Source organism: Clarias gariepinus, chromosome 8 (genome assembly GCF_024256425.1).
Source record: "Clarias gariepinus isolate MV-2021 ecotype Netherlands chromosome 8, CGAR_prim_01v2, whole genome shotgun sequence".
In the NCBI taxonomy this organism is placed as follows: domain Eukaryota; kingdom Metazoa; phylum Chordata; class Actinopteri; order Siluriformes; family Clariidae; genus Clarias; species Clarias gariepinus.
In genome coordinates, this window is record NC_071107.1 from 7374418 (window position 1) to 7396068 (window position 21651).

General features: G+C 39.7%; 2 protein-coding genes across 2 annotated transcripts; one reads left to right on the forward strand and one right to left on the reverse strand.

Moving 5' to 3' along the window:
• The first annotated feature begins 1237 nt into the window (after positions 1-1237).
• ints12 (integrator complex subunit 12) lies at positions 1238-5708 on the forward strand. The gene is made up of 7 exons (XM_053502696.1): positions 1238-1458; positions 1809-1966; positions 2075-2248; positions 3267-3451; positions 3561-3720; positions 4163-4315; positions 4455-5708. The coding sequence occupies exons 2-7, from the start codon at positions 1811-1813 to the stop codon at positions 5028-5030; spliced, it is 1404 nt and encodes a 467-aa protein (XP_053358671.1). The 5' UTR covers positions 1238-1458; positions 1809-1810; the 3' UTR covers positions 5031-5708.
• A 910-nt stretch (positions 5709-6618) lies between these two features.
• arhgef38 (Rho guanine nucleotide exchange factor (GEF) 38) lies at positions 6619-20798 on the reverse strand. Its single transcript, XM_053502695.1, has 14 exons — positions 20491-20798; positions 13095-13270; positions 12876-12993; positions 12637-12784; positions 12538-12555; positions 12242-12441; positions 11242-11375; positions 10956-11060; positions 10735-10851; positions 10346-10642; positions 9730-9864; positions 8802-9006; positions 8458-8657; positions 6619-7372 (listed from the first exon to the last, which is right to left on the reverse strand). Exons 1-14 carry the CDS (start codon positions 20708-20710, stop codon positions 7190-7192), a joined length of 2256 nt encoding a protein of 751 aa, XP_053358670.1. The 5' UTR covers positions 20711-20798; the 3' UTR covers positions 6619-7189.
• Between the last annotated feature and the right edge of the window lie 853 nt (positions 20799-21651).

The window sequence follows — 21651 nt, forward strand, 5'->3', positions numbered from 1 at the left end:
AACGATGCCCGTTGTGTGTGTGAGTGTGTGTTGCCTGCGATGGATTGGCACCCTGTCCAGGGTGTACCCCACCTCGTGCCCTAAGCCACCTGGAATGGGCTCCAGACCCCCTGCGACCCTGTATATAGGATAAAGTGGTATAGATGATGAATGAGTGAACCAAGCTTTTATGGCGAAATATCTGATTTATAAAAAATACCATGGTGTTACTTAAGACGCTATTAGATATTGCACTATTTAATGTTGGATTTAAAATTTACAAAATAATATACCTCACTAACAAAATCTAAGTTTCTCACCATATTTTTTAAACAGCCTAACTATCATTTACTTATTTGCGTTATCTACACTCTTTTAATTCACATCACTTCAACACACATTCTCTAATTAAAAAATTTACATTACGGCTGTCCAATTAGCGGGCTGGTCGCGTGTGAATATAACTTACCAGCCAATCCTAGCGCAGGAGGCGGTACTTGTCAGAATGTGGGTGGGAAGAGAAAAAAAAAATCCAGCTTGCCCGTTTCTTAAAGAGACAAGTACAGGTTAAATGAAAGCACAAGGAATGGGTTTGTGAAATTCATATTAAATACTAAAGCGCACAAGCACTGAAATTGTTGTTTTCACCATTGTACACGTCTATTTTAATTTATGGTAATTTCCAAAATATATTAAACTTATTTTTGTGAAGACATCCTAGGATTTGTGTCCATACTTCACTACGGTTAATATTAATAACACCCTCAGGAGACAGTATTCCACAAAAGCAATCAAAAGCATGCTAATATTGGTATACAACATGCATTATTATATATATATATTTTTTTAGCTTAATGATCAAGAATAATAATTTTTGTCCTGTTTGGTTTTCTTTAGGTCTTGAGATTTTTTTGTTCAAAAACTTTAACGAAGCCTCACTGCAAGGAACACAATTAATATTGCCATGCAGCTACAAGAAATTTATCATTTACAGTCGTCATGTGTGTTTGTGTAGGTTGCTGTTTAAAAATCCACTATGCAAAGGAACGACACTATGCTCTGTTTAAAAACATTCTAAATCTCTTAAGATCAAGAAATGTGTGTAAAAAATAATTTAACATTTTAAATAATTAATTACTAATAAAAAAATGTGTGTGTGTAGGCGCACATAGGTACCGTTATCGTTAAAGACTTTGTTTCCATCCGGAATTTTAAACCGTGCGGACCGAGAGATTCCGTATTTTTTTGTTTATTTCCCACCATTTTAGAACAAAATCCCACCTCTTGGCGAGCACGCGCCTTTTCCTGGTTGGACAATTTTGCCGCCTAGGTGGCAGAGGTGCGCATGAGGACGAATGCTAAGCAGGAGCCGGGGAATGTACAGCCAATCAGAAGCGACCAGAGTCTGAGTAGGGGTGGGGAAACAAACATAACGCCTTGATGAGAGGAAGAGAAAGAACTAGCTGACGTTCACCTGAGGTAATGTTTGTAATTAATTATTTTTGGTGAACATGTCAGTCCGTGTGAGAAAGTTAGTTAGAAAAAATGTTAAAATTAGTACTGAAAAGATAAAAAAAAAATAGTTACACTTTGTTAGCTAGGTGGGTGAGATGACTTAGCTAGCTAGTGTGCTTCCTGTTATTAGCTAGCTAGTTTTTAGACGTGATTTATGGCTAAAATACACCACAGGTATTTATATTTTCCCATAACCTGAGATAAGAAATTGCTTTTAGATGAATTTGACTAAGAGCACAAGTGATGTGTGCTCTGTAATTTGGTGATTAGCATTGGTTCATTGGTGTTGATGAGTATGTTTTTTTTCTCCACAGTCATGGCTGGAACTGTGAGTTTAGAGCTGGACCCTGTTTTCCTAAAGGGTTTGAGCTACCTGCACTCCAAGAGCAAAGACTCAGCGGAGAAGCTAAAGGCCCTGCTGGATGAGGCTCTGTCCAGAGGAAGTGATTCAGTGTATCGCACCTCACTGAAGGTCATGAGCCTCAGCATGATTTTCCTCATATAGTATCAGAGTTGGGAAAGTTACTTCATAGCACTGTTTGTATCTCACACAGCTTCATCTTCTTTCTCTGTCATGCAGGAAGTCGAGCTTTCCAAGGTGTCAGTACCCAAACTGATCAAACAGGAGTCCAAATCAACGTCCAGCTCTTCATCATCATCCTCATCATCGTCTTCATCTTCGTCATCGTCCAGCAGTAAATCCAGCAACTCGGAGAAAAGCAAGAAGGAAGGAGAGAAAAGATCTGCAGAGAAGGTGGAATCTCTTACGTTTCACGATTAGTTCCGTGTTCAGTTTCACCCTATCCAGTTTCCACTTTTCCCCAAATGGATCAGAATGTACCAGATTTGGAAATCTGAAATATACTTAAGCAATATAACATTTGAGGTTTTACTGAATATTAGCACGGTCAGAGTCATGAGGTGCAGCCCGACTACTGAAGACATCACCGCCGTGTTGATAAACAGTACAACAGAATGAGCTGAGAGATTTTGAGATTGCAATTTATACAAGAGTTCTACAAACTTTAGATTAGGATTTGTTTCTTTATTTAACCAGTTATTTTGCTCCACCAACACACATCCATCTGCGTCTGGACGAACTAACTACCTGTGACTGGCGGGGCGAAAGTAGTTTTAAAGTATGTAGCCGAAAGGTGAGAATAAACCATGGAGGCGGCGGACAGTCTTGAGTAACTTCGGATATTTAGTTTATGCTTGCACTTATTCCTCTTTATTAGATCCATTAACATCTGGGTTCTAATTCCAGCTCAGTGGGGTCAGCGGTAGCTTAGTGGTTAAGGCATTGGACTACGGTCTGGAAGGTCCTGGGTTCAAATTGCACCACCCCAAGTTGACCCTGTTGGTCCCTTAAGCAAGGCCCATAACCCTCAACTTTTTAGATGTATAATGAGATAAAAATGTTAGTTGTGTGCCAAATGCCTGAATGTAATGTAAGTGAATCCCAAATAGACGGAAAGACACAGTTCAGCCGTAACAGTATCTGATTGCTAGTTCACCCAAGTCAAAAATCAGTTTTCATCGTAAACGTTCATAGCTCAGAACAGTGGACTCAGGAGCCGATCTTATTTTGTATCCTTCATAAAGTGACATTAAAGTGAAAGACCCCAATCACACCATGAGTCACTAGCACATGCAGCAGGCCAATGCATTTGTTCTTCCAGTTTACTTAAATGACTTAAAAAAATGGTTAATCAGCTGTAACAATGTAAGTTGATTAATCTTTGGTGTGGTTTGTCCTGTTTCCTCTCTAGGTGAAGTTGGAGAGTGGAGAGGCTGGAGAGCCGCCCAAAAAGCCTCGTCTGGATAAATCGGAAAATCGTTCCTCGCCCATCGCCTTCCAGACTAAAGACATTCCCATGGGAGAATTCAACTACTGTGATGAGACCAATGCTGATGACTTCGCCATGGAGATGGGATTAGTGTGTGTTGTTTGCAAGTGAGTCGCATTCATCTTGCTGTTGGAAGTCATACCAGATATCCAGATTTCGAGGTTTTCTCTTCATGTCCCTTATCCTTCATTATCTGTTTTTGTCTTGTCCTGACAGACAGATGACGGTGACGTCAGGGAATCAACTAGTGGAGTGTCAGGAGTGTCACAACCTGTACCACCAGGAGTGTCACAAACCTCAGGTGACAGACAAAGATGTAAATGATCCGAGGTTGGTGTGGTACTGCGCACGCTGCACACGCCAGATGAAGCGTATGGTGAGCATGTCCACAGCCTTTACTCCTTTATGACATCATATAAAAAGCTTAAGAAATGTAAAAACTGCGCTTTCTTACAGCTGGGACTCAAACAAAGTATCACTGGTTTATTAGAAATCTAAATTAGTAGTTGATATTTTATTTGATAGTTGTTATATTGTGATGTTTATTAATGTTGAAGAAACTCATAATTAATAATAAATTTATAAAAAGGGGTTTAAAGTTTAAGTAATTGCCCCATACATATCGTCAAGCTCCCCGTTCACATTTATCCAGAGTTGCTACCCTTTCATCCGTTTTTTTTCTTTTTCACTGAAGCATAATTTCCCTTCTGAACGTACTGTTTATGTATGTGTTATATACTTATTCAGCATACATTTACCCAACTTTTAACCTTTCCTGTCAGAGCTGGAGTATTTATGGTGTTCTTATTGTGTCTCAGGCTCAGAAAACACAAAAGCCTCCCCAGAAAGCGAGTCCGACTGTAACAACAGTCGCTCCAGTGGTTAAAGACCCGCTGGTAAAAAAGGCTGAGATAAAACCCAAACCAGATACGACGGGATCTTTTCAGGCCTTTAAGAGGACAGAGGTTAAGGTGAGAAGTCTGTGTCTCTCTTTTTTTCTCTCTCTTTAATTCTTTATTTTTTTTGAGGGGTGTGTGTGTGTAAGTAGCTGTTATTATAATGTGTGTTACGTTATAACAAATTAATTAAATAGTTCTGTGTGTGTGTCAGGCGTCATCTGCAGCGCTGGTAAGCTCGTCCAGCAATTTGTCGTCTCTCCCTGCGGGGAGCGCTCTCACCGGCTGGGCCGCCTTCACCAAAACCTCTACTTCAGCTTCGTCCGTAACCAAACCAGGCCTTGCTAAGCCCCAACCCTCCTCCAACAGTTCAAAGCCCATTGGTTTGTTTGCGTTGGGCCCCAAAGCACAAACAGGGAGTGGAAATGGGAACAATGGCGGCAATGGAAACACAGCAGCCCAGCTGAAGCCGCCGCCTCCTCTCACACTGGGGAAACCTGTCCTGAGTCGTTCCGGCAGCGGGGAGAACCCAGGGAAATCAGGCTCCTCTTCACCTGGGGCAAGTGGCTCCAGTGGTGCCGGGGGTAATGGGGCCACGACCAGCTCAAATGGGGGGGGCAACGGGGGCAACAACAGCAGCAGCGTGAGCAGCAGTAGTAGTATCCCCACTAATAGTCAGAAAGCATCAACCGATGGGAAAGCACCAACATCCCAGGAGTCCCAACTTAGCGCCATGAAGCGCCTACAGATGGTGAAGAAGAAGGCGGCGCAGAGAAAGCTAAAGAAATAAAAACAGCACTGAGAGAGGGACGAGGAAGACGGATAGAGGAATCAATTAAATCATTAACGGTCTAATGAACTGACTCTGTGGAAATGATCATGACAGGGAAAGAGGGAAGACAAGAGGTAAGATGAGAGAAAGAGGGAGTGAGAGAGAGGACAGAAAGTAAGGTGAGTGAGAGAGTAAGAAACAAGACACCGAAATAATAAATGAACATTTTTAAAAGGACAAACTAACAGGGACAAACTAAATTTAAAAACAAGAGGAAAGAAAGGTGGGCCCAAAGAAAGGAAGAATGGCAAAAAGAGTAGAAAAAATTATAGGAGGAAAGATATGTAATTACATTTCTCATTTTTCTTGAGTGTTTTTAGGCATATGGATATGTGGACAGATGCACAGACATTACCAAATACACATGGCCAAAAAAAGGAAAAATACAGAAGGGCACAAAAGGGGGAAATAAAAGTCGTAGACAAATAGAAAGAAAACATTATGCCAAATTAATAATAGAAAATGGTCCCAGACAGAGAAAGAGAATACTCTTAGTTCAGCACTAATACTTGAAGGTGTGTGACGCTGCTCATTTGTGTTTGTGTGCGTACGTGTGTGTTGCTCCCTGTGCCTTTTGTTGTAAAGCAGCAGCACTGATCAAACCATACTTTTTAATAAACACCTTTATTAAAACAACAGGAAACGTTGCCTGATGTCATAAAGAACAGCTATCATGAGGTTTAAAATAATTTATTCAACACATAAAACTTTACTTATACTCTGTTAGAAAACTATTCTTTAGCATTTCTATACTCATATATGCTTTATAAATATATAGCTAAACATATTGATCTCTATTTATATTATAGTTGATTTACTCTGATTATAACCTTCATCAGTGAAATTAAACACTGCAGATCAAAGTGCTAAGAGTGTTCATCTCTTAGTGCGGGTTTGTCCTTCATTCTGCCTCACAGCAAATCAGGATTTATTATAAAACAACAATCAAATGACAATTATTAATAAATAATTAACAACAGAAATGTTCCAACCTGCATCCTTGTTAACTTTCCCTCATATCTTCTGTCACAAGTGTGCATTATAACTCTATTATCAGTCACCCGTTGGTCTGTTCCAAACCACACATCTTAGACACTATATAGTGTGCATAAACACTGGTGGGGGATCACAAACAACATCTCCTAGGCACTATACAGTGAACATAAACATCCTAATTGGCCCACAGTGGGTGTGTCCCAAACCACACATCCTAGGGACCATATAATACACACAAACACCTTATCAGGTCACTGAGTGTGACCCAAACCACATACCCTAGATCCTATGTAGTCCACATGAACAGTTATCAGTCCACTGTGGATTGATTCTTGCTGTGTCTCAAACCACGCATTCTCGACACATGTAAACACCATCGTAAGTCCACTGTAGTTGTGTCCCAAACCATAAAATGCATTCACTATATAGTGCACATGAACAAGGAAACGGTTTAACGTATTAATTTTCTCACCATGCCTACAATCAGTTATGATAGCAACACTCATTTTATTATTGGCTTCCAAATCATTCACAACTCAACACTTTTAGGACTGGATCCATGCAGGTATGCTCAGACACACTGTGCTTGTCCACTGTCTTATTGAGGCTCTCATTGAGGCCCAGACACAACACCAGGACGCTGCACTCATTGTGGCAGGAGACTTCAACAATGCCAACCTTAAATGCGCCACACCAAACTTTAACAGATTGCCAGAAAAGAATTAGACCACTGCTGCATCCCTTTTATAGACGCAAGACACAAGGCAGAGGCTCATCCTCTGTTTGGGAAATCTGACCATACCACCATCTTCTTTGTACCTATCTATAAACAGGCTAAGAGAAGAAGGAAGCATTTCACTACATGTTGTACTGTGTACGGTGTGACAAATTAAGTTTGAACAATATCATTAGTCCACTCTAGACACAAATCAAACCACATGCCCTTCACAATGTAGACCATTTCACTGGATTTGGACTCGTTTAGATGAGCAGATGAACTCCTTGCTATGTTACCCCTCATTTTCTAATACACTTTACTGGTGCTGAAGAAAAGACACTAAAAGGGAAAGTGGGCAAGGATGCATGATATTGGAACACAGCACGGACAAGGTGTCCTGTCCTCAGGCATAGGACATTTTGCCGAGGTAGTTAGCAGGGACGTAGCCCTTCTGGCCGTTGGACTCTGCGAGCCACCAGTCTTTGTTTCCCCCGAGGTCGGAGAACTGTAAGATGCGGACATGCTGGTACTCCTGCAGACTGAGTTCCTGCTCGCAGCGTGCCGCAAATGCATACACAGCATAGAACTGAGAACACATACACAGAAAAAAATATATACTGAGTCTGTGCGGGAGAATGTTAGATGTTACAAAATAAATATTTCTCATTATCACCGGGTGGATGTTCGGCTGCATGGTGATGATGTAATTACGGGCGTAACAATCAATTAGTAATCAATTCACAGCTTAATCATCATTATAATTAATAAAACACAGTCATTATAATCACATATTCTGATTCTATGTTATTTTCACATCACCCTATTATAATTTTATCCATGAACATTCTGTCTTTAAGACCATCAAGATCTTAAGATTACAATATTTCGGAAGGAAGGCCAACATTATTTTTCTTGAATATCTCCCTGATTTACCTGTAGCCAATTCCCATCCTGCTTTAACACCATTCACCTATCTACCAACTCCTGCTGTCTAAGTCTCCCGGTCACATGCGACCTGTGGCATCATCAGGATTTGTAGTCAAGATCTCAGGATGATAGGGTGAATGCTTTTCTGTTGTGCTACTTAAGTGTCAGAGAATTTTTAACTTTCTCATAAAACTATTTAAGAGTCAGCGTTGATGTGATTTACAAAAAAATCTATAGTGTTTAAGCAACACCTCCACCCAATCTAGACCATCCTGACAGTATCTTGGTAAGCTAGCTAAATGCTGAGAACTGTGAAAAGATTAAAATCAATGTTTTTTAACTGGGCAAAAATTCTCCTTGCGGCCTGCCCACTTAAACCGGGAAGATAACTAGAATGTGACTCTCACTAATAGAGACGGTCCAGCATTGAACCGCTTTAAGTAGTTAAAACACACCTTCAAAAGGCAAAAACTTTTTGCACAAGGATAAATTTCAGTGATGGATGGAAAAGGGAATATGTGCTACCTATTAACCATTTTACTGCCGACAAACTGCTATTGTAGAGAACAAGACATGCCCACTGGTTGTGTGTCTCTTTTGGGGGATCTACATTTAAGAGAGAATTTAATTGAATGAACCCATACAGGATTGGTGTATTTGCAGACATAAAGAACAACTGTCGTTATAGGACAGGGACAATCAAGTCTTAAACCCCGGCCGTGAAACTTATAACCCTTGTCTTACATGCTGCTCGTCTTCCTCTGTATTCGGTGTCTCTTCCTGCTGACTGGCTGGAGTGGATGTATTGAAGCTTGAGTGACTGCCTCTCCTGTTGCCCGACACAAAGAGACTGAGGTTGTCAAAATCATCAGTGCGCTCGCTGTGAATGTCTCGCTGAGGGTTATACGGCTTCAGGAAGGTGGAGTACACATAGCCCTGGATGCCTACACACAATAAAACAATGCAGCATTGAGTTACGGTCAAGTAAATTAGACAGTCATGATGGCTGGGAATTCTGTGAAGTGACATTCATAAGGTAGGTTTGTTTAATAAAAATAACAAAGCTTCACATGCAAACACAGACTTACTCCCAGTGTCGACGAGCCAGCGGGTGGTGCTCCCAAAGGGGTCGTGGTCCTCCAGTAAAGCTACCAGTTCCCCCTGCAGAAGTGTAACATCCTGATCCTGAGTGGCGTTACACTTCCTCTTCAGCTCGTATAGATGATCAGAAGGATACTGAGAGATCAGCTTGGACCTGTCACACTCCGTCTGGGGCTGTACACTCTCCACTACCTGATAACACATGTTAGTTTTGAGCCCCACATGTATACCCAGATGTATAGTTCTGTGGTTCTCAAAGCCAATGAAACAGCCATGTGTCCATTAGCATGTGGGCCAATAGAACCTCTGATATAATTGTAACACATCATGTCTATCTGTCACGAATGACTAACTTCACTCAGGGTGTAACAAACTGTTCTTGCTGCTTCTCAGCTTGGCTTAATAGCCAGCTAGCTAACTAGTTTAGTCAGATCACATCAATGTGGTTAATGCCAAGCCCTACAGAACTACTCTATATTGATAAAATGAAGAAGTTGTATTACGTTTGGTTTTACTGGGATAAGCGATGGGAGAACAAGATGCTAGAGAAAAAAGCAATAAAACCAGCTAAACTGAGGCAACATCTGATTATAAAGCACATGGAACATAAGGGCAAAACACAAGAATTTTTCTGCCAAAACAGCGTGTAGTGTACCTGCCAGAAAACCTGGAATACAGGAATATACCTTGCCACAATTTCAAAGTTTTCAGTATTTTTACTTTGTCTTATGAATGAGTAAAAATGGTCTTACTTTGTTCTCATTGGAATTTCTTATTTCCTGTAATAGGGCCCTGGTCTAAAAATTTTGAGAAGCTCTGCTTTGGTGTATAGATTATAGGAATTAATTGTATTGTGTACAATGTATAGGAAAGAAGAGCATTAAGCACGCTTTAAGACACAGCCCTGAATCTTACCATGTTCTTCTTATCTCGTTTCTCAAAGCTGACTTTTCTCTCCATCAGTCTCTGTGAGTTTTCCCTGAAGAATGTCAGGTTGTTAATCTCCTCCATGATGCTGTTCTGCACCTCGTTGATGTTTGAAAGAGGAGCCTGTACACAGCATCCACAGCAAGTGTTGTGTACAGGATATAAATTTTTCATACTAGTTTAAAAAAAAAATAGTTTTTGTACTACCTTGTAGTTTTATTTACAAACAAGTGTTTCCTGTTTTTACTTATTTTATAGCAGCTATAATTACTTGTTCCTGCAATGGCCTGAATAAAACAAATCTCAGCTTGTCATGCTACAGAGGAACCACAAAGAAGTTCAAACTCTTTACAGCTTTACCTGACAGAGTGCTGATACTGGAGACTCCTTACACACATACATGTTGCATGAATAAACTACTTTAAGAAAACCACCATATAAATGTTTTTATATGTAAAATAAAAATAAATATAAACCATGTATAACAAAAAAAGACATTCTTCATTATACTGAATATTCTTCATATACATTATACAAGACCTGTTTTAATTATTACTATCCTGTCAACCAATTAGAACCCACATAATAGGTGTATGAGCCTTACAGGAAGTTGGTGTACAGGTGGTCTGGCCCCTTCAGTCAGCTCCTTGAGCAGTGTGATGACACTGAGCAGGCAGTTGGTGAGGATAGTCTGGGCGGCATGGTTAAAGCGCTGCAGGTCGACAGTTAGCTGAGCATTTAGAGCCTGGTAGTCGAGCTGAGCCGGAAGCTGTTCCTCACTGCCTGAGGAACACGAGTCCAGCAGCTTATCGTAACGCTTCTGGATCAGCTTCTGAGGAGATGAGAACATGGCCAGTAGAGAGGACAGAGGGGACAGCACCAACCGGTCCATCTGTTCAGCCTGAAAGATAAAGAATGCATCTGTGTTAATGTCTGAGATTTAAGAGGAAAGTTTTGACCTTTAGGCCTAATGCTAGCATTAGCTTTTCTCACCAGGTGTTTATAGGGATCATGACCATTTCTCCTGCTCTGAAAACCATCTGTGTCGATTTTATCAGGATCCTTCATGATGGCCTCTAACTCCTCCACATCTGCCACCAGGATCATGTCCTGTTGTACCATAAAAACAGGTATAAACGTCTAACTTGTTATACGTGGTTTATATTTATTCATTCAACAGTAAAGTTAATATTGTAATATGTAAATGTATAAACCTGTGCATGAAGCATATAGATGTTGAGGTTTTTGATCAGCTGTCTGACAGCTTTCTCTAGATTACGGAAGAGTTTTTCCTCTTTATCGAAGGCTTCGTCACGCACCTGGGAGACAGAGAGAGAGAGAGTGTGTGTGTGTGTGTGAGAGAGAGAGAGCGGGAGAGAGAGAGAGCGGTCCTCTTTCACATCACTTATCACGAGTCAGTCTCTCTGCAGTTAAGTGTACAAAGGGTAGTGTTGTGTGGTGTAGTGGTGTGTAGTACAGTGTGCAGTGTGTGCACAGTACCTGTGGTTCCACTCCAGTGAGGATCTTAAAGTATCCAGTGATGCGGTCAGATTTCTTTCTGAGGGAATGGATGTTCAGTTTGTTCAGTTTTCCCTTCAGTGTTCCTTCATCGTCGCTCCTCTTATACTTCATTACTAAAAACAAAATATCACACTAATCATATGGGAAACACACTTACATTATGCCTACACAAAAACATACACGTGAAAAAACATGCTGCTGTTGCTATGGTTATGTCTTAGGATTTCTTCTCACTTTCAAAGCACCTTTCTCACATTTACATACTTTAGCCATGGATTTAGTATCTATTAGAGCACAATATTTAGTAGTTTAATGTGCAGCCTGGGATTAAGCTGTGGGTTTAGTATCTATTAGATCACACCATCTTTGTTGGGTAAAGAGTTTGTAGAAAGAGTTAAATATTTATAAGCTGATCAGCTTTAATGTAATCAATGAAACAATTTCAGGTTGATGTTCACATACACGACTGCCTGTTTTACTGCACAGCAGAACTCTGCCCAACGTATTAATACAAAGTATGTATGTAATACAAGTATCTTATGCCTTGTTTATGCTTAAGTTATTTCATCATCAGCCAAATACACTCCCTGTTCAGAGAGTGAATCACAGATGAGAAATCGAAAAAGTAGATTGGATAAAAATTTAAATTCACTTATACTACTTCGGCTCTGATGATATATCATTATATTTGTACTATGTCTCTAGACATTTCACTATTGTGTTACTATTTTCATTTCAGTTATGGAAGTGCTATTTAAATTTTGTATATGGTGGGGGGGGGGGGGTCAACCATTTATTAATTCCAAGGGTTCACATTATTTTTTCCGCTACCATATTTTTTGTTATTTTAGGCACATTATATTTGTCAGTATCCTTGACTGAGATGAGGATTTAAATCACACTTTAAGACAAATTGTGTCTTCCCACATAAACACTAAACAAAGATTTTAGAATATTTCTGGACTTCATGCTCCATTACCAATGTCCTTCCTCCTCTTGAACTCGTTAATATTGGCATTGATGATCTTTGCTGTTGTTAGAGCTTCCTGTAATGGCTGGCTGTCACGGTGATCAATGGGTGTGGCCTGATGCAGCTCAGCCAGTAGGAGTGGATATTTCATCACACGCTGCACAGGTTTAATAAGTAAAGACCCCATGTCTAGGAGGTTGGATTTCCCTCTATGAAACGAAACACAGACACACACACAAACACACAGTCAGGATGAGAGAGGCAAATTTTAAGATTTAATAAATTAGAAATAAAGATGTACTCACTCTTGGTCGTAAATCTGCCTATAAAGAAAATATATAACAAATAGTTATGATTTTGATCTACAGCACTGTGTATATGTTTGTGCGTGTGTAACAACATACTTGAGTGCAGATATACAGGTCCTGAAGTGCTGTTGTGCATCCTCCTGTGTGTCATAACTCTTTAACAGAGCACTGGCTTCATCATGATGGTAACAATAAATCTTATACACATCCTCCAGCGCACCTTTTGCCTGAATGAACACCTCCCCTAAACACACACAGAGGGTTCATACAGTGTTAAACCTACTTAAACGGAGGCAATGGACAGCTGAAGTGTGTGTGTGTGGGTGGGAGGTTACCTATGAGCTGTGTTTCTGGATCTGGTTCTGCTGTGGCCTCCTGCAGTCTGAGCAGCAGCTCAGCTGATAAAGCGCTCACAGACTCCATGTTGGTGAAGAGACGCTCTACATCCACCACCTACACACACACACATACACACACACGCGTGCATGCACGGTTACAGTGACACTGCAAATTATCTATCCCAGTATAGAGGTGAGCTATATCAGTCATCATACCTGTGCATTGCGTAGAGGTATCAGCACTTCCCTGATGCACAGGTCCAGGTCTCTCAGGTAATCTTCTTCTGTCCTCACCAGCTCGTTTAAGACCTTTGACCTTTTCACCATCTTTCTGTTGCGGATCTCCTCTGGCTCCAGTAAGGAGGCCGGGAGTTCATGGGGTGCCAGTTTTCCTACAGCAGCAAAACAAGTGGTGATGTTAATGCCATCCCTCTATCTTTGGGTTTCTCTGCTTTGCTGGTTGTGCTATATCCTCTCTGATCTAAAACCTATTTTAGTACTTCGGTGGGTAAAGAAAAAGCAACACAAGGAGATTGGAGACATCACAAAGCTCAGAACTATCAGAACAACCTCAACCCCTTAGCAATTACAGGTCTAGACCAGGAAATAAAAATTTTACCAGGGTTCTCCCAGAAACACGCCTAAGGTTTCTGCACAAGATTATGGCCCAGGGTGTTTTCACACTAGGCATGATTTATGCCAGGAACGATTGCTCCCTCCCACTACAACCCGCTACTGGTCAGCATTCACATTATTATTATTCTCTGTACTTGGGTACACTTCTTCACGGATTTTCACTCTCCAACACAGCAGATGGTAGTGTGTGCCTAGTTGGTTTGTGAGCCACCATCAAACACAAAGAGAAGAAGAGAACAAGGAAGTCAATCTTTGCACTATGTCTTATTTTATTGGAAAAAAGCCATTAGACAGCCTCGCCATGAGAGGTAATAATGAAAGTAAGAGTCTTAGTGTAGTGCTTCGGAGGGGTTTATCGAAATGAGTGTGTGCAAGACTGCTTGTGTACAAATTTGTGAAGACCTGCCAGGTGTAGCATATCTCCGCTGATTCCCTCCATGAACTAGCAACGTGAGGGTGACCACGGATCTGCCCTTCGTAAGACATGCGTCGTTACACTGCCACATTGTACTTTTGCCAAATCTTGCTCGATATGGTAAGCTCTAGCTTTTTTGTGCAGAGGTGTGGATGTGTGTTTCTGACACACACTTTGCATATTGGTGAGGGAGGAGTATATGTTGGGAAGTGTGACTACCACTGTGCTTCCTTATGTACAACACACTCAGTATGTAGGGTATCAGGTTACACTTAACCATGATGTAATGTTTTACCATAACTGTTCCTTCTTGGGGAAACATAAATAACACGTAAAAAAATACATACACAAACATTTATTTTTCAATTGCTACTAGCAAAAAGATTAATTAATGCACAAGGTTTAACCAAAGGTTTCAGCAAAAATATAACCAGTTAATAATAGTGCTGTATTTAGCTAAATTCATAACTCACGATAATGTATACATTTAATGTATCATTTATTATGATTTTTTCATTATGACCGCCTGCCTAATATTGTGTAGTTTCCCTTGTACAGCTCTAACATGTCGACTCCTGAACTCCACTAAACCTCTGAAGGTATGTGTGGTATCTGACACCAAACCGTCAATAGCAGATCCGTGAAGTCCTTTAGGTTGTGAGTTGAAGCCTCCATGAATCAGATTTTTTTTTCTAGCACATCTCACAGATGCTTGAATGAATTGAGATATGGAGAATCAAAAAGGAAGTCAACACCTCAAAAATGTTCCCCAAATTGTTCCTGAACAATGTGTGCAGTGTGACAAGGCACAATATCCTGCAGAAATAGGCCACTGCCATCAGGCAACACCGTCTCCATGAATGGGTGTAACTCAGTCAGTAACAGTGTTTAGGTAGGTGGTATGTGTCAAAGTAAAATCCACGTGAATGGTAGGACCCATGGTTTCCCAGCAGAACATTGCCCAGAGCATCACACTGTATCAGTTGGCTTGCCTTCTTCACGTAGTGCATCCAGGTGCCATCACTTCCACTCACTCACTCACTTACACACACACACACACCGACCATCCACATGATGGTAAAAAACCCTGACACCTCAGACTAGGCCAGATCCTCACATGCCCATTGTAGGAGCTTTTGATGGTGGACATGCGTCAGCATGGGTACCCTGACCAGTCTGCGGCTTCACAGCCCCATACCAACAAACTGCCATGCGTTGTGTGTTCTAACTTTTTTCTATTAGAACCAGCATTTACTTTTCAGGAGTGCTATAGTAGCTCTTCTGTTGGATCAGACTACACAGGCTAGTCTTTACTTCCAGCCTGTTAGTTTGCAGTAATGATAGTTGGTGTTGAAGTCCATTTACGATAGTCCTTTTGCAGGCTAATCAGAAACCAACATTATAGTACAAAGGCTAAAACACAAACCTTATATATGAGTATTATATATCTGCTGATTTTCTGTTTCTTTTGTATTGTGGAGACAAAAGAGCTCAGACACCCAAACCACACATACACACACAGCTCTCAGAAGTTTATTAACTCATTTGTCTGCTGTTCCCATGAAAGTGATACACACATCTTTTAAAAAGAGCAAAAGGAGATCCAGCTCACATTACAGGGGGGTAAAAGAGGCACAGAGAGGACAAAGAGCTTTCTGGTACATGTCTTGGTGTGGCTGTGACCTGCACATGAAGAACTGAATGAAAAAGCGCTTACATTTTATTCCTCCAATTTATTTATTGTAGCAGAAAGCTATACTTTCTATACAAAACTATTAAGGACATCCAGGGGGAGTTTCCTGCACAAAGATGAGACAACAAACACTTTCTAACTTCTTGTCCCTAAGTTTGACATTATGTTAAATATCCATTATTTTTAGGAATTGTGGTCACTGTCTCTTTAAATCTGATGTTAAGATGAATACATACCATATATTAATAGTGCAAAACTGTGCTAAATTGAGTGTGTAAGTGTGTGTGTGCCCTGTGATGGATTGGCACCCTGTTTAAGGTGTACCCTGCCTTTTGCCCTAAGTCTCCTGGCGTAGGATCCAGGCCCCATGCCCCTGCGGTATAGACGATGAGTGAGTATGTACGTTGTGCTAAATTAAAAGGGCCGTGCTTTGGGAGTCTCTGATTAAAGTGAGTCAATATTTATGTAATTTTTAAAAGAGAAAATCTGTAAGTGTAAGAAGGATAGCAGTATTACTACTCTGTAAAAGAAGCATTAGAGCTGTGTTGCTCTTTTGTTAGATTAAATCATTTATATAAAATAATTAAGCTACTTTACAAACTGTATATAACATTTTATTTAAGACAGCAATAACAATGTGCTGTGGTTCGTTTATTATAGTGTATAATAATAATACTAAAAACCTTCTAAAGACTGTTCTGATGTCAACAGCTGTGACTTCAAAAAACATTATGCTATATTTTTTTACAACACTCACTTTAGCTGTAAAAGAAGAGTAAACATAGCATGTCACATGGGCAAACACACACGCATACATACATATAGACATTATATAGAAACTGGCTCAGCAAGTGTCAATGCTGAACACAAGCTGAACGCTGTGTGTTGATGTGGTAAATGCTGTTGTTCTCTTCTTTTCTTTGCTAATACTTTAATGCATTACACACTCAGCCATTGTCAAGTTAACACACACATCAAGTACGCTGCCTATGCTAAAAGATGACTACTTTAATACAAATCATCAAATCATTGGTTCAGTTTGTATCATTAATGACCTTCGCAGTAAAATCTCGCAAGTTTAACACCACTGAAGGATTGAGTGTAAAAAATAGCTTAGCAGAATGCATAAAGAGCATATCCATGGGCTTAATAAAATGTTACTAGTAAAGCTTAGTTTCTTTTAAAAAAAAATATGCATATGATACTAGCTATAATTATTATCATTTAAACTATGTTTTAAAATGTTTTAAAAGTTAAATTTACTAATATACTACTATCTATGGGGTTATCCTCACAGTTCTCTCATCTTTGAATGACTATTTAAACATTACAGCTGAGAGTTATTGCCACATCTCCTGTACAGTCCTGACCTTGCTCCAAATCATTTTCATAGGTTTGGTCAATTAAAGTCCTACTTTGATTTGAATGTCCCTTATTTTTAAGATGTTTCTATAACATTAGAAGTGAGGTTACAAGTGTTTATAGTTGCTATTATGTAAGTGACTAATTAATTTCACTGATTGCAACAATAGCATTGCATCATAGTACAATTTGGTACCATTTTCTTATCTCAGTACCACACGCAGTGTTTTTTTGTTTTTTTTAAGTAATCACGTTATATCAGAATTTATAACCATATTTCTTTAAAGGTTACAAATTTACTTTTGGAATCCTGTATTTACTGCGCTGCGATGGATTGGCACCCCGTCCAGGGTGTACCCTGTCTTGTGTCCTAAGTCCCCTGGGATTGGCCCCCATATCCCTGTATGCAGGATAAAGTGATATTGACGATGGGTAAGATCCTGTATTTAAATGGTTCTTAAAGCCTGAAAGATAAGAAAGTTGGGGGTGATGGAATGTTGATTTTCTGGTGCTAAGAGATTACATAGCACATCAAGTCAGACTGGTTCTGTAAGGAATTCTGTGCAGGAACTGATACTTCCTCATTCAGATGATATCATTGTGTTCAATACTGAAAAATTGACAGGCTGAGATTTACACACCATGCATGATGCACATGTTGTCTCCAGTTCATGTGTGAAAATGATTCCTCATGTTCCCAGAACCACTTGTTTCTGTTCTGAGTCCTGGAATATGGCTGTGCCATCAGGGAAGCAAAACTTCACAGATGCAATACCCTGGTCATTTAGTATATTCTGGTTGCCACCTGACTTCATTTTATTACCACATAACATTGCTGTGCCTGAACCTGAGCAGCAGAAGCAATCCCAGATCATAACACTGCTTTTAGGGGCTTGTACAGTGGCCACTATGACGTGTACATCCCTCTGGAATAGGCTTAGTCTGGACTCATCAGACCACATGACCTTTTCTTTCCAGTTCTCCAAAGTCCACTTTTTATCGTTACTACCAGACTAAGGTCATTTTTTTCTGATTAGCCTCACCAGCACATACTGTAGTTTTCCTGTGAGTTCTCATCACATAGTGTGTGTGTATGAAAATGCTCATATTTTAACTGTTAAACATAGCTTGGATTTCTACTGTTGATTCGTTTACCATGCGACTTCACCAAGCATTTAAGTGCTCTCTATTAATTTTTTTTTCCTGAAGTTGACGGTTCAGTTCTATTCTTCCAGGTTTTAATAATGTGTTGCACAGTCCTTAACCCAATTCCAGTCATTATGTTTATATAATGTTTTCTTTGCTTAATGCAGGACAATAATTTGCCCCTTATGAAATGCCGGTGTATAAAACCATTAAAGACATTTAACAACATAGGCTTCTACCAGGCCCTAATTTGTTTTGTTTCTTTTTTTTTTATGGTTTCTGATTTTTTTTTTTTTTTTCACTTTTTTTTTATTGCAGTCATCTGTACATGAACACTCACCCAACTGGTTTCTTGTGGTATTTAATAGTAAGCAGAAAAATCCACAAAGAAACCATTTAGGAATTGAACATAAACTATTAAACACATACAGGTGTTTAACATGATGGAAACCTTTAAAACACTGATGCTTTGGGGTTTTTGGTGAGTTAATGTTAAGGTACTGCAATGACAGTGTTATGACAGTGTGTGACCTCATTCAGTGCACGTGTGTGTACATTGATAATATTCATAGTTTACATAGTTTATGTATGTCATTTATTAATGGCTGATTGTTTTCACTGTAAACCAAAAAAACCTGTAGTTCAAGACTAATTACATTCCACACACATACACACACACATGAGGAGAAAGAGGAGGTCATCAGATTTCTTTGGATTTCTTTGACAGGGAGAGACAGTAGACAATTAAAGCAGTAAAACCCACCCACAAACACACACACACACACACGCACAGAAAGCAGCAGGGCTGGTTTTGCCATTAGTGCTGATGTCAGCTGATGTAACACTACACTCTACATGAATTACACTATGAGAATGTGTCTCACATTAATTTATACCAATGCAGTAGCTAATAGGCTAACATAGTTAATATTAACATCAACCCAGCTTTGGTGCGCTGCACTGTAAAAGGCAAATAATCAACAACATGCTAAGTGATCTGGGTAGGGGTAGCTCAGTGGTTAAGGCACTGGACTACGGTTCGGAAGATCCCAGGTTCAAACCCCACAACCACCGAGTTGCCACTGTTGGGCCCTTGAGCAAGGCCCTTAACCCTCAACTGCTCAGGTGTATAATGAGATAAAAATGTAAGTCGCTCTGGATAAGAGCGTCTGCCAAATGCGTAAATGTAAGTAATGTTTCATTTTATCAGCACATTTTATTTTGCTTATTTTTACTTGTTAAACAATGTTCTCACTTATGTATAGCAGTTTTAAACACTTTATACAATACTTTTTAACATTTTAACAAGTATAAAAGATCAAAAACACAGCTCGTCATCTTTGTTGCCTCAAAGCAATGTAAACTTCTTTGTACTGAAAACTTACAGTTACAGTTTTACCCCTGACTGTTACATAGTGCTGACACTGGAGTCACCTTCCAGTGATGTTACATAATAAACATCTTCTTACAGATCAAACATTAATTTCATTAATTTCATCCATGATACAGCATGTGTCTCTGTGAATGAGCAGTTACTATGGAAACTATAAATATATCAAAAAGAACACAATAATATGAACCTGCACTACTGTCAAAACTACTGTTTTAAAGAATGAATCAACACCTTCTGACCAATCAAGAGTCAGGATCTGAAAAACACCCACTGGGGTATAATAGAGTATATCAACTAAGGAAATAGTAAGAATAACAGTATTTCTCTCTCTCTCTCTCTCTCTCTCTCTCTCTCTCTCTCTCTCTCAAGCACTTTATTGGCCCTACAATAAACATACAGCATTAGCAAAGCCGTACCAAAGGAGAGGAACAGTTAGTAAAAATAGACATTTAGATTGAAGTAAAACATCAATACACATAATTACAAATATTGCCAACTTTAAAATAAATAAAATTGTAGAATATTAAATACTATAGTAATAAGAATACAAAAAATACAGGGCTTTCTCTCTCTCGCTCTTGTTTACAGGGACTTTGTGTCCTGCTTTGCATATGTGACTTCAGTCCTGTGGGAAAAGCTCTCCGTAACAACATAGCAGGTGCTTAGCATCAGCCCAAACTGACTCAGCTCACTTTACCCTTAGTACTCTCCTGGAATTTTACAGTTTTATGCTTTTTACTGTACAACTACACTAACACAGGCATCAGTGTTACATTATTATATCCGTATAAGACATGCAAAAAAAAAAAGTCCTGACTCTTTAGCATGGATAGTTTTTTGATAAATGGTACAAACGTGCTTTGTAGATTATTAGAGGAAACTTGTTATAAAAAAAGGAACTGCTAAGTAGAGGTGAGAGGTGAGCCGTTACTAAGGTAACAAGGTGGACAGGCAGGGAAAGGCTTACCTTTGAGTTTGGCGCTGTACTCAGTCTTATCGGACTGACTCCTGCGCACCAGGGTGTTGATGTTTACGTCCCCTTTACACAAGTCATCGTCCACAATGGTATCCGTCCTTCTTCTCTCCAGATACTTCAGAAAAGGCCTTCTCCTAACCCTCCTGTCCTTCTCTTTCTTCTCTTCTTTTTCATTCTCTCTGTCATTCCCTTCACATTCCTTGGGATCCATTCCTTAGTTGATCCCCCTCCCCAAATGAAAAGGGGAGTAAGAGACAGAGAGAAACAGAGAGAGAAAAGGAGAAAGACAGAGAGAGAGAGAGAGAGAGAGAGAGAAGAGGAACAGGTGCAGCTCTCCTGTTGCTGCTATGTACACTGACTCACTTTGCATACTGCTGGCTCCACCCATTCTGACTTACCTGGCTCGGGAGAAAACACAAAACACGCCCACACTACACCTGCTCATTGTATAGAGATAGAGAGAAAGAGTGAGTGAGAGGAAGGTGGTGTGATTCCTTTTTCTCATTCTTTTTCTCCCTTACTCTCACTGTCAGATGAAATGAAAAAGAAGATGAAGGAGAAGGACATATATTGAAAGAGAGACACAAAAGGACAGTGACAGAAATGGAGCAAAGGAAGAGAGAGAGAGAGAGAGAGAGAGAGAGAGAGAGATATGGGGAAACAATATTATAGCCTTACTTTGATAGGATTGTCATGGCAACACCATGAAATAAAAACTGATAGAGAAAAAAAATACAGATCCACCTCCACCTGCTTAGTAGAAAGACTGAATTAAATGGAACAAGGAAAGAAACACTGAGCCATGTGAGATATATATATCTCACATGGCTCAGTGTTTCTTTTCCTATATATATATATATATATATATATATATATATAATCTGACTGTTCTGTTCATTCACATTGGGCTCTCTTCATTCAGTGCTGCACTGTTCTCAGATACTGTATGAGCTACTAATCCACTGTGTGTCAGATAACATTTTACACCATTTTATAACCTGCTGTAATAACACAATAACTTTTTCCTTAACCAATGTATTGAACGGTGGAACAACAAACTTTGCTTTGTTCATAGTGTGGTTGTGTCACTTATCGACAAATTATGTTTCTGTTTATTCATAGTCACAGCTGTGTAAATAAGAATGTCAATGA

Excerpts from the sequence above, each read along its gene's own strand:
- arhgef38 (XM_053502695.1), bottom strand. The coding sequence starts at position 20,710 with ATGGATCCCAAGGAATGTGAAGGGAATGACAGAGAGAATGAAAAAGAA. Across the intron at positions 11,376-12,241 it reads CAAGAGGAGGAAGGACATTG|TAATGAAGTATAAGAGGAGC; the intron begins GTAATGGAGCAT and ends TTTTGTTTTTAG. Across the intron at positions 9,865-10,345 it reads CACCTGTACACCAACTTCCT|GCTCCTCTTTCAAACATCAA; the intron begins GTAAGGCTCATA and ends TGCTGTGTACAG.
- ints12 (XM_053502696.1), top strand. The coding sequence starts at position 1,811 with ATGGCTGGAACTGTGAGTTTAGAGCTGGACCCTGTTTTCCTAAAGGGT. Across the intron at positions 1,967-2,074 it reads TGTATCGCACCTCACTGAAG|GAAGTCGAGCTTTCCAAGGT; the intron begins GTCATGAGCCTC and ends TCTGTCATGCAG. Across the intron at positions 4,316-4,454 it reads TTAAGAGGACAGAGGTTAAG|GCGTCATCTGCAGCGCTGGT; the intron begins GTGAGAAGTCTG and ends TGTGTGTGTCAG.